This window comes from Coregonus clupeaformis, unplaced genomic scaffold, assembly GCF_020615455.1.
Source record: "Coregonus clupeaformis isolate EN_2021a unplaced genomic scaffold, ASM2061545v1 scaf1873, whole genome shotgun sequence".
In the NCBI taxonomy this organism is placed as follows: Eukaryota; Metazoa; Chordata; class Actinopteri; order Salmoniformes; family Salmonidae; genus Coregonus; species Coregonus clupeaformis.
Window position 1 is genome coordinate 22,501 of NW_025535327.1, and position 12,500 is coordinate 35,000.

At 51.8% G+C, this 12,500-nt stretch overlaps 1 protein-coding gene across 1 annotated transcript in view; it reads left to right on the top strand.

Annotated features, from left to right (window-relative positions):
• LOC123487908 (NEDD4-binding protein 2-like) overlaps positions 1-12,500 on the top strand; it is a 19,282-nt gene that overhangs the window by 2,773 nt on the left and 4,009 nt on the right. Inside the window, exons 2-3 of the mRNA XM_045218884.1 lie at positions 6,749-6,934; positions 12,446-12,500. The exon at positions 12,446-12,500 is cut by the window's right edge and continues 114 nt beyond it. Coding sequence (XP_045074819.1) covers positions 6,749-6,934; positions 12,446-12,500 — 241 coding nt within the window. The remainder of the gene's footprint in view (positions 1-6,748; positions 6,935-12,445) is intronic.

Below are 12,500 nucleotides of genomic sequence, written 5' to 3' on the forward strand. Positions count from 1 at the left end.
GCCACAGTTGATACATTGGAGCAGTGCAGAGCCACAGTTGATACATTGGAGCAGTGCAGAGCCACAGTTGATACATTGGAGCAGTGCAGAGCCACAGTTGATACATTGGAGCGGTGCAGAGCCTCAGTTGATACATTGGAGCAGTGCAGAGCCACAGTTGATACATTGGAGCGGTGCAGAGCCACAGTTGATACATTGGAGCAGTGCAGAGCCACAGTTGATACATTGGAGCGGTGCAGAGCCTCAGTTGATACATTGGAGCGGTGCAGAGCCACAGTTGATACATTGGAGCGGTGCAGAGCCACAGTTGATACATTGGAGCGGTGCAGAGCCACAGTTGATACATTGGAGCAGTGCAGAGCCACAGTTGATACATTGGAGCGGTGCAGAGCCACAGTTGATACATTGGAGCGGTGCAGAGCCACAGTTGATACATTGGAGCGGTGCAGAGCCACAGTTGATACATTGGAGCAGTGCAGAGCCTCAGTTGATACATTGGAGCGGTGCAGAGCCACAGTTGATACATTGGAGCGGTGCAGAGCCACAGTTGATACATTGGAGCGGTGCAGAGCCACAGTTGATACATTGGAGCAGTGCAGAGCCACAGTTGATACATTGGAGCGGTGCAGAGCCACAGTTGATACATTGGAGCGGTGCAGAGCCACAGTTGATACATTGGAGCAGTGCAGAGCCACAGTTGATACATTGGAGCGGTGCAGAGCCACAGTTGATACATTGGAGCAGTGCAGAGCCACAGTTGATACATTGGAGCGGTGCAGAGCCACAGTTGATACATTGGAGCAGTGCAGAGCCACAGTTGATACATTGGAGCGGTGCAGAGCCACAGTTGATACATTGGAGCAGTGCAGAGCCACAGTTGATACATTGGAGCGGTGCAGAGCCACAGTTGATACATTGGAGCAGTGCAGAGCCACAGTTGATACATTGGAGTGGTGCAGAGCCACAGTTGATACATTGGAGCAGTGCAGAGCCACAGTTGATACATTGGAGCGGTGCAGAGCCACAGTTGATACATTGGAGCAGTGCAGAGCCACAGTTGATACATTGTATCATTTCGCCTGGTATAACCAAGAGCACATGCCAGTCTGAGGAGGCTTTGCAAGTTTGCTGTCACACAGTAGTGCCAGAGAGGAAGACCAGCTTCACGACAGGCTGGCAGCTTTACAGCAAAGAAAACAGATTGTCTGTAGCTCAAACAGTTAAAATATGACTCTTATAACCAGAGCTACCTTCTATTATTCCTGACTCTTATAACCAGAGATACCTTATATTATTCCTGACTCTTATAACCAGAGATACCTTATATTATTCCTGACTCTTATAACCAGAGATACCTTCTATTCTTCCTGCTGACTCTTATAACCAGATACCTTCTATTCTTCCTGACTCTTATAACCAGAGATACCTTCTATTCTTCCTGACTCTTATAACCAGAGATACCTTCTATTCTTCCTAATGACTCTTATAACCAGAGCTACCTTCTATTCTTCCTAATGACTCTTATAACCAGAGATACCTTCTATTCTTCCTGACTCTTATAACCAGAGCTACCTTCTATTCTTCCTAATGACTCTTATAACCAGAGATACCTTATATTCTTCCTGACTCTTATAACCAGAGATACCTTCTATTCTTCCTGCTGACTCTTATAACCAGATACCTTCTATTCTTCCTGACTCTTATAACCAGAGATACCTTCTATTCTTCCTGACTCTTATAACCAGAGATACCTTCTATTCTTCCTGCTGACTCTTAAAACCAGAGATACCTTCTATTCTTCCTGACTCTTATTACCAGAGATACCTTCTATTCTTCCTGACTCTTATTACCAGAGCTACCTTCTATTCTTCCTGATTCTTATAACCAGAGCTACCTTCTATTCTTCCTGACTCTTATAACCAGAGCTACCTTCTATTCTTCCTGATTCTTATAACCAGAGCTACCTTCTATTCTTCCTAATGACTCTTATTACCAGAGAGTCTTCTATTCTTCCTGACTCTTATTACCAGAGATACCTTCTATTCTTCCTGACTCTTATAACCAGAGCTACCTTCTATTCTTCCTAATGACTCTTATAACCAGAGCTACCTTCTATTCTTCCTGACTCTTATTACCAGAGATACCTTCTATTCTTCCTGCTGACTCTTATTACCAGAGATACCTTCTATTCTTCCTGACTCTTATAACCAGATACCTTCTATTCTTCCTGACTCTTATAACCAGAGCTACCTTCTATTCTTCCTGACTCTTATAACCAGAGATACCTTCTATTCTTCCTGACTCTTATAACCAGAGCTACCTTCTATTCTTCCTGCTGACTCTTATTACCAGAGATACCTTCTATTCTTCCGGCTGACTCTTATTACCAGAGCTACCTTCTATTCTTCCTGACTCTTATAACCAGAGATACCTTCTATTCTTCCTGACTCTTATTACCAGAGATACCTTCTATTCTTCCTGACTCTTATAACCAGAGATACCTTCTATTCTTCCTGACTCTTAGAACCAGAGCTACCTTCTATTCTTCCTGACTCTTAGAACCAGAGCTACCTTCTATTCTTCCTGACTCTTATTACCAGAGATACCTTCTATTCTTCCTGACTCTTATAACCAGAGCTACCTTCTATTCTTCCTGCTGACTCTTATAACCAGAGCTACCTTCTATTCTTCCTGCTGACTCTTATAACCAGAGCTACCTTCTATTCTTCCTGCTGACTCTTATAACCAGAGCTACCTTCTATTCTTCCTGCTGACTCTTATAACCAGAGCTATCTTCTATTCTTCCTGCTGACTCTTATAACCAGAGCTACCTTCTATTCTTCCTGACTCTTATAACCAGAGCTACCTTCTATTCTTCCTGACTCTTATTACCAGAGCTACCTTCTATTCTTCCTGACTCTTATAACCAGAGATACCTTCTATTCTTCCTGACTCTTATAACCAGAGATACCTTCTATTCTTCCTGACTCTTATAACCAGAGATACCTTCTATTCTTCCTGACTCTTATTACCAGAGATACCTTCTATTCTTCCTGACTCTTATAACCAGAGATACCTTCTATTCTTCCTGCTGACTCTTATAACCAGAGCTACCTTCTATTCTTCCTAATGACTCTTATAACCAGAGATACCTTCTATTCTTCCTGACTCTTATTACCAGAGATACCTTCTATTCTTCCTGACTCTTATTACCAGAGATACCTTCTATTCTTCCTGCTGACTCTTATTACCAGAGCTACCTTCTATTCTTCCTGCTGACTCTTATAACCAGAGATACCTTCTATTCTTCCTGACTCTTATTACCAGAGATACCTTCTATTCTTCCTGCTGACTCTTATTACCAGAGATACCTTCTATTCTTCCTGCTGACTCTTATTACCAGAGATACCTTCTATTCTTCCTGACTCTTATTACCAGAGATACCTTCTATTCTTCCTGACTCTTATTACCAGAGATACCTTCTATTCTTCCTGACTCTTATAACCAGAGATACCTTCTATTCTTCCTGCTGACTCTTATAACCAGAGCTACCTTCTATTCTTCCTGACTCTTATTACCAGAGATACCTTCTATTCTTCCTGACTCTTATTACCAGAGCTACCTTCTATTCTTCCTGACTCTTATAACCAGAGATACCTTCTATTCTTCCTGCTGACTCTTATAACCAGAGATACCTTCTATTCTTCCTGCTGACTCTTATAACCAGAGATACCTTCTATTCTTCCTGACTCTTATTACCAGAGATACCTTCTATTCTTCCTGACTCTTCTTACCAGAGATACCTTCTATTCTTCCTGCTGACTCTTATAACCAGAGATACCTTCTATTCTTCCTGCTGACTCTTATAACCAGAGATACCTTCTATTCTCCCTGACTCTTATAACCAGAGATACCTTCTATTCTTCCTGACTCTTATTACCAGAGATACCTTCTATTCTTCCTGCTGACTCTTATAACCAGAGATACCTTCTATTCTTCCTGACTCTTATTACCAGAGATACCTTCTATTCTTCCTGCTGACTCTTATAACCAGAGATACCTTCTATTCTTCCTGCTGACTCTTCTTACCAGAGATACCTTCTATTCTTCCTGGTTCTTACCAGAGATACACTACCGTTCAAATTGATCAGAAATACAGTGTAGACATTGTTAATGTTGTAAATGGCTATTGTAGCTGGAAACGGCTGATTTGTAATGGAATATCTACATAGGCGTACAGAGGCCCATTATCAGCAACCATCAGTCCTGTGTTCCAATGGCACGTTGTGTTTGCTATTCCAAGTTTATCATTTTAAAAGGCTAATTGATCATTAGAAAACCCTTTTGCAATTATGTTAGCACAGCTGAAAACTGTTGTACTGATTAAAGAAGCAATAAAACTGGCCTTCTTGAGACTAGTTGAGTATCTGGAGCATCAGCAATTGTGGGTTCAATTACAGGCTCAAAATGGCCAGAAACAAATAACTTTCTTCTGAAACTCGTCAGTCTATTCTTGTTCTGAGAAATGAAGGCTATTCCATGCGAGAAATTGCCAAGAAACTTAAGATCTCGTACAACGCTGTGTACTACTCCCTTCACAGAACAGCGCAAACTGGCTCTAACCAGAATAGAAAGAGGAGTGGGAGGCCCCCCGGTGCACAACTGAGCAAGAGGACAAATACGTTAGAGTCTCTAGTTTGAGAAACAGACGCCTCACAGGTCCTCAACTGGCAGCTTCATTAAATAGTACCCGCAAAACACCAGTCTCAACATCAACAGTGAAGAGGCGACTCTGGGATGCTGACCTTCTAGGCAGAGTTGCAAAGAAAAAGCCATATCTCAGACTGGCCAATAAAAAGAAAAGATGAAGATGGGCAAAAGAACACAGTCACTGGACAGAGGAATACTTTTTCTTTGCAACTCTGCCTAGGTCAGCATCCTGGAGTTCTCAGTGAACAGTGTATAGATAATTCAATATGTGTTGTATTCAGTAGAGGTGAATGTCACTGAACAGTGTGTAGTTAATTCAATATGTGTTGTATTCAGTAGAGGTGAATGTCAGTGAACAGTGTGTAGTTAATTCAATATGTGTTGTATTCAGTAGAGGTGAATATCAGTCACTGGTGTTTTGTGTAGCACATTGGCATAACGTTTAGAAAAGGGGAAAAGGCCTCCGGGGCGAACAGGCCTCTGAATATTTCACCCGTGGCAGTGACATCACAATACTAGTTGGTATGGTGACGCTGGGCCCGGTGTTGTATCGTTAGTCAATTGTTGCTACCGTGGCAACACTTAACACACCCTTTCTCTCTTTCTCCTCCATTCAAACAGGTGCCACATGCTCCTACCACACCCCTATCAGCTGACATCGCTAGCTAGCGGTGGCTTAAGTTAGCTGAAGTTTGTAGTGGCTGTTTCTCCTGGCCCATAAACCATCTAACATCAAGTTGTAAAATACTAACCTTTCCCTTTAATATCACTTTCCCCTCCCCCTCTCTACCCCCCGCCTCCCCCTCTCTACCCCCTCCTCCCCCTCCCCCTCTCTCCCCCTCCCCCTCTCTACCCCCTCCCCTCTCTACCCCCCTCCCCCTCTCTACCCCCCTCCCCCTCTCTACCCCTCCTCCCCCTCTCTACCCCCCTCCCCCCTCTCTACCCCCCTCCCCCTCCTCCCCTCTCTACCCCCCTCCCCCTCTCTACCCCCCTCCTCCCCCTCTCTCCCCCCTCCCCCTCCTACCCCCTCCCCCTCTCTCCCCCCTCCCCTCCCCCTCTCTCCCCCTCCCCCTCTCTACCCCCCTCCCCTCTCTACCCCTCCTCCCCCTCTCTACCCCCTCCCCCTCTCTACCCCCCTCCCCCTCTCTACCCCCTCCCCCTCTCTACCCCCCTCCCCCCTCTCTACCCCCCTCCTCCCCCTCTCTACCCCTCCTCCCCCTCTCTACCCCCCTCCCCCTCTCTACCCCTCCTCCTCTCTACCCCCTCCCCCTCTCTACCCCCCTCTCTACCCCTCCTCCCCTCCCTACCCCCTCCTCCCCCTCTCCCCCTCCCCCTCTCTACCCCCCTCTCCCCCTCCCCCTCTCTCCCCTCCCCCTCTCTACCCCTCCTCCCCCTCTCTACCCCCCTCCCCTCTCTACCCCCCTCCTCCCCCTCTCTACCCCCTCCTCCCCCTCTCTACCCCCCTCCCCTCTCTACCCCCTCCCCCTCTCTACCCCCTCCTCCCCCTCTCTACCTCTCTCCCCCTCCCCCTCTCTACCCCCTCCCCCTCTCTACCTCCTCCCCCTCTCTACCCCCTCCTCCCCTCTCTACCCCCTCCCCCTCTCTACCCTCCTCCCCCTCTCTACCCCCTCCTCCCCTCTCTACCCCTCCTCCCCCTCTCTACCCCCCCCCCTCTCTACCCCCCCTCCCCCCTCTCTACCCCCCTCCCCCTCTCTACCCCCTCCTCCCCCTCTCTACCCCCCTCCTCCCCCCTCTCTACCCCCTCCTCCCCCTCTCTACCCCCTCCTCCCCTCTCTACCCCCCTCCCCCTCTCTACCCCCTCCTCCCCCTCTCTACCCCCCTCCCCCTCTCTACCCCCCTCCCCCCCTCCTCCCCCTCTCTACCCCCCTCCCCCTCTCTACCCCCTCCTCCCCCTCTCTACCCCCCTCATCCCCCTCTCTACCCCCCTCCCCCTCCTCCCCCTCTCTACCCCCTCCTCCCCCTCTCTACCCTCCCTCCCCCCCTCCCCTCTCTACCCCCCCATCTCTACCCCTCTCAGATGCGTGCAGCACCAGTGGCCCCTCCCCAGTCCCTCTCTCAGTACCAGGACGTTGAGGACCCAGAGTATGAAGACTTCAGAGCGGAGGCCAGGCTCCAGAGAGGCAGACAGCTGGAGAGCTTCAACAAGGCTGCAGAGGCCTACAGGCAGGGGCGCAAAGACGTAGCCTCCTACTACGCTCAACAGGTAGGAGAGGCCTACAGGCAGGGACGCAAAGACCTAGCCTCCTACTACGCTCAACAGGTAGGAGAGAGGCCTACAGGCAGGGACCTAGCCTCCTACTACGCTCAACAGGTAGGGAGAGGCCTACAGGCAGGGACCTAGCCTCCTACTACGCTCAACAGGTAGGAGAGAGGCCTACAGGCAGGGACCTAGCCTCCTACTACGCTCAACAGGTAGGAGAGGCCTACAGGCAGGGACCTAGCCTCCTACTACGCTCAACAGGTAGGAGAGAGGCCTACAGGCAGGGACCTAGCCTCTACTACGCTCAACAGGTAGGAGAGAGGCCTACAGGCAGGGACCTAGCCTCCTACTACGCTCAACAGGTAGGAGAGGCCTACAGGCAGGGACCTAGCCTCCTACTACGCTCAACAGGTAGGAGAGGCCTACAGGCAGGGACCTAGCCTCCTACTACGCTCAACAGGTAGGAGAGGCCTACAGGCAGGGACCTAGCCTCCTACTACGCTCAACAGGTAGGAGAGAGGCCTACAGGCAGGGACCTAGCCTCCTACTACGCTCAACAGGTAGGAGAGAGGCCTACAGGCAGGGACCTAGCCTCCTACTACGCTCAACAGGTAGGAGAGAGAGGCCTACAGGCAGGGACCTAGCCTCCTACTACGCTCAACAGGTAGGAGAGGCCTACAGGCAGGGACCTAGCCTCCTACTACGCTCAACAGGTAGGGAGAGGCCTACAGGCAGGGACCTAGCCTCCTACTACGCTCAACAGGTAGGAGAGAGGCCTACAGGCAGGGACCTAGCCTCCTACTACGCTCAACAGGTAGGAGAGAGGCCTACAGGCAGGGACCAGCCTCCTACTACGCTCAACAGGTAGGAGAGAGGCCTACAGGCAGGGACCTAGCCTCCTACTACGCTCAACAGGTAGGAGAGAGGCCTACAGGCAGGGACCTAGCCTCCTACTACGCTCAACAGGTAGGAGAGGCCTACAGGCAGGGACCTAGCCTCCTACTACGCTCAACAGGTAGGAGAGAGGCCTACAGGCAGGGACCTAGCCTCCTACTACGCTCAACAGGTAGGAGAGAGGCCTACAGGCAGGGACCTAGCCTCCTACTACGCTCAACAGGTAGGAGAGGCCTACAGGCAGGGACGCAAAGACCTAGCCTCCTACTACGCTCAACAGGTAGGAGAGGCCTACAGGCAGGGACGCAAAGACCTAGCCTCCTACTACGCTCAACAGGTAGGAGAGGCCTACAGGCAGGGACGCAGAGACCTAGCCTCCTACTACGCTCAACAGGTAGGAGAGAGGCCTACAGGCAGGGACCTAGCCTCCTACTACGCTCAACAGGTAGGAGAGAGGCCTACAGGCAGGGACCTAGCCTCTTACTACGCTCAACAGGTAGGAGAGGCCTACAGGCAGGGACCTAGCCTCCTACTACGCTCAACAGGTAGGAGAGGCCTACAGGCAGGGACCTAGCCTCCTACTACGCTCAACAGGTAGGAGAGGCCTACAGGCAGGGACCTAGCCTCCTACTACGCTCAACAGGTAGGAGAGAGGCCTACAGGCAGGGACCTAGCCTCCTACTACGCTCAACAGGTAGGAGAGGCCTACAGGCAGGGACCTAGCCTCCTACTACGCTCAACAGGTAGGAGAGGCCTACAGGCAGGGACGCAAAGACCTAGCCTCCTACTACGCTCAACAGGTAGGAGAGGCCTACAGGCAGGGACCTAGCCTCCTACTACGCTCAACAGGTAGGAGAGAGGCCTACAGGCAGGGACCTAGCCTCCTACTACGCTCAACAGGTAGGAGAGAGGCCTACAGGCAGGGACGCAGAGACCTAGCCTCCTACTACGCTCAACAGGTAGGAGAGGCCTACAGGCAGGGACCTAGCCTCCTACTACGCTCAACAGGTAGGAGAGGCCTACAGGCAGGGACCTAGCCTCCTACTACGCTCAACAGGTAGGAGAGAGGCCTACAGGCAGGGACCTAGCCTCCTACTACGCTCAACAGGTAGGAGAGAGGCCTACAGGCAGAGACCTAGCCTCCTACTACGCTCAACAGGTAGGAGAGAGGCCTACAGGCAGGGACCTAGCCTCCTACTACGCTCAACAGGTAGGAGAGGCCTACAGGCAGGGACCTAGCCTCCTACTACGCTCAACAGGTAGGAGAGGCCTACAGGCAGGGACCTAGCCTCCTACTACGCTCAACAGGTAGGAGAGGCCTACAGGCAAAGACCTAGCCTCCTACTACGCTCAACAGGTAGGAGAGGCCTACAGGCAGGGACGCAAAGACCTAGCCTCCTACTACGCTCAACAGGTAGGAGAGGCCTACAGGCAGGGACGCAAAGACCTAGCCTCCTACTACGCTCAACAGGTAGGAGAGAGGCCTACAGGCAGGGACGCAAAGACCTAGCCTCCTACTACGCTCAACAGGTAGGAGAGGCCTACAGGCAGGGACGCAAAGACCTAGCCTCCTACTACGCTCAACAGGTAGGAGAGGCCTACAGGCAGGGACGCAAAGACCTAGCCTCCTACTACGCTCAACAGGTAGGAGAGGCCTACAGGCAGGGACCTAGCCTCCTACTACGCTCAACAGGTAGGAGAGGCCTACAGGCAGGGACCTAGCCTCCTACTACGCTCAACAGGTAGGAGAGGCCTACAGGCAGGGACCTAGCCTCCTACTACGCTCAACAGGTAGAGAGAGGCCTACAGGCAGGGACCTAGCCTCCTACTACGCTCAACAGGTAGGAGAGGCCTACAGGCAGGGACCTAGCCTCCTACTACGCTCAACAGGTAGGAGAGAGGCCTACAGGCAGGGACCTAGCCTCCTACTACGCTCAACAGGTAGGAGAGGCCTACAGGCAGGGACCTAGCCTCCTACTACGCTCAACAGGTAGGAGAGAGGCCTACAGGCAGGGACCTAGCCTCCTACTACGCTCAACAGGTAGGAGAGAGGCCTACAGGCAGGGACGCAAAGACCTAGCCTCCTACTACGCTCAACAGGTAGGAGAGAGGCCTACAGGCAGGGACCTAGCCTCCTACTACGCTCAACAGGTAGGAGAGGCCTACAGGCAGGGGCGCAAAGACCTAGCCTCCTACTACGCTCAACAGGTAGGAGAGGCCTACAGGCAGGGACCTAGCCTCCTACTACGCTCAACAGGTAGGAGAGGCCTACAGGCAGGGACCCTAGCCTCCTACTACGCTCAACAGGTAGGAGAGAGGCCTACAGGCAGGGACCTAGCCTCCTACTACGCTCAACAGGTAGGAGAGGCCTACAGGCAGGGACCTAGCCTCCTACTACGCTCAACAGGTAGAGAGAGGCCTACAGGCAGGGACCTAGCCTCCTACTACGCTCAACAGGTAGGAGAGGCCTACAGGCAGGGACCTAGCCTCCTACTACGCTCAACAGGTAGAGAGAGGCCTACAGGCAGGGACCTAGCCTCCTACTACGCTCAACAGGTAGGAGAGAGGCCTACAGGCAGGGACCTAGCCTCCTACTACGCTCAACAGGTAGGAGAGGCCTACAGGCAGGGACCTAGCCTCCTACTACGCTCAACAGGTAGGAGAGAGGCCTACAGGCAGGGACGCAAAGACCTAGCCTCCTACTACGCTCAACAGGTAGGAGAGGCCTACAGGCAGGGACGCAAAGACCTAGCCTCCTACTACGCTCAACAGGTAGGAGAGGCCTACAGGCAGGGACGCAAAGACCTAGCCTCCTACTACGCTCAACAGGTAGGAGAGGCCTACAGGCAGGGACCTAGCCTCCTACTACGCTCAACAGGTAGGAGAGGCCTACAGGCAGGGACCTAGCCTCCTACTACGCTCAACAGGTAGAGAGAGGCCTACAGGCAGGGACCTAGCCTCCTACTACGCTCAACAGGTAGGAGAGAGGCCTACAGGCAGGGACCTAGCCTCCTACTACGCTCAACAGGTAGGAGAGGCCTACAGGCAGGGACCTAGCCTCCTACTACGCTCAACAGGTAGGAGAGAGGCCTACAGGCAGGGACGCAAAGACCTAGCCTCCTACTACGCTCAACAGGTAGGAGAGGCCTACAGGCAGGGACCTAGCCTCCTACTACGCTCAACAGGTAGGAGAGAGGCCTACAGGCAGGGACCTAGCCTCCTACTACGCTCAACAGGTAGGAGAGAGGCCTACAGGCAGGGACCTAGCCTCCTACTACGCTCAACAGGTAGGAGAGGCCTACAGGCAGGGACCTAGCCTCCTACTACGCTCAACAGGTAGGAGAGGCCTACAGGCAGGGACCTAGCCTCCTACTACGCTCAACAGGTAGGAGAGAGGCCTACAGGCAGGGACCCTAGCCTCCTACTACGCTCAACAGGTAGGAGAGAGGCCTACAGGCAGGGACCTAGCCTCCTACTACGCTCAACAGGTAGGAGAGAGGCCTACAGGCAGGGACCTAGCCTCCTACTACGCTCAACAGGTAGGAGAGAGGCCTACAGGCAGGGACCTAGCCTCCTACTACGCTCAACAGGTAGGAGAGGCCTACAGGCAGGGACCTAGCCTCCTACTACGCTCAACAGGTAGGAGAGGCCTACAGGCAGGGACCTAGCCTCCTACTACGCTCAACAGGTAGGAGAGGCCTACAGGCAGGGGCGCAAAGACCTAGCCTCCTACTACGCTCAACAGGTAGGAGAGAGAGAGAGCGTGGGAAGTCATTTGGGTGAACAGTGTCTTGTTTCCTCACAGCTGGTTGTAATTTGAGTCAGTAGTTTTAAAGGGATACTTTGACATTTTGGCATTGAAGCCCTTTGTCTACTTCCCCAGAGTCAGGTGAACCCGTGGACGCCATTTTTATGTCTCTCTGTGGAGTTAAGAGGTCGTTTTGCGAGCCAATGCTAACTAGCGTCTATGGGGTGCTAGCATGCTAGCAGATACCCCATAGACTTCCAGTCATTGCACTAACGCTAGTTAGCGATTTGCGCTGGCGCTAGTTAGCAACTTCCTTCAAACTGCACGCAGAGACATAAAAAAAAAGGTGTCCAGGAGTTCATCTGACTCTGGGGGAAGAAGATAAAGGGCCTCTTTGCCAAAATCCCGACGGATCCCTTTTAACTTGTTGAAGGTGTCTAAAATAGTGCTGTAACAAAAACCCCAGTGCTAGGTGACTGCAAAACCCAAATGTCTTCGATTTTTCCCAGACCTCAAAAGTGGTCCCCTGATGTGGATTAAAGCATTGTTGTGGATTTACAACATCCAGTTTAGTTGTTTTCTTTAAAAAATAGTGTTTTTGGTATTGAGTATCGTGATACTAAACCTAAGATCGGTATCGAAGGCTACATTCTGGTATCGTGACAACACTTGTCTAAAAGCTATGTGTGTGTGTGTCTGTCTTTCTGTGTGTCTGTCTCTGTCTGTTTCTCTGTGTGTGTGTGTGTGTGTGTGTGTGTGTCTGTGTGTGTCTGTGTGTGTCTGTGTGTGTCTGTGTCTGTGTCTGTGTCTGTGTGTGTGTGTGTGTGTGTGTGTGTGTGTGTGTGTGTGTGTGTGTGTGTGTGTGTTGTCAGGGTCATCTCCACAGCCAGAAGATGCGTGAAGCTAATCACCGTGCAGCGGTCCAGA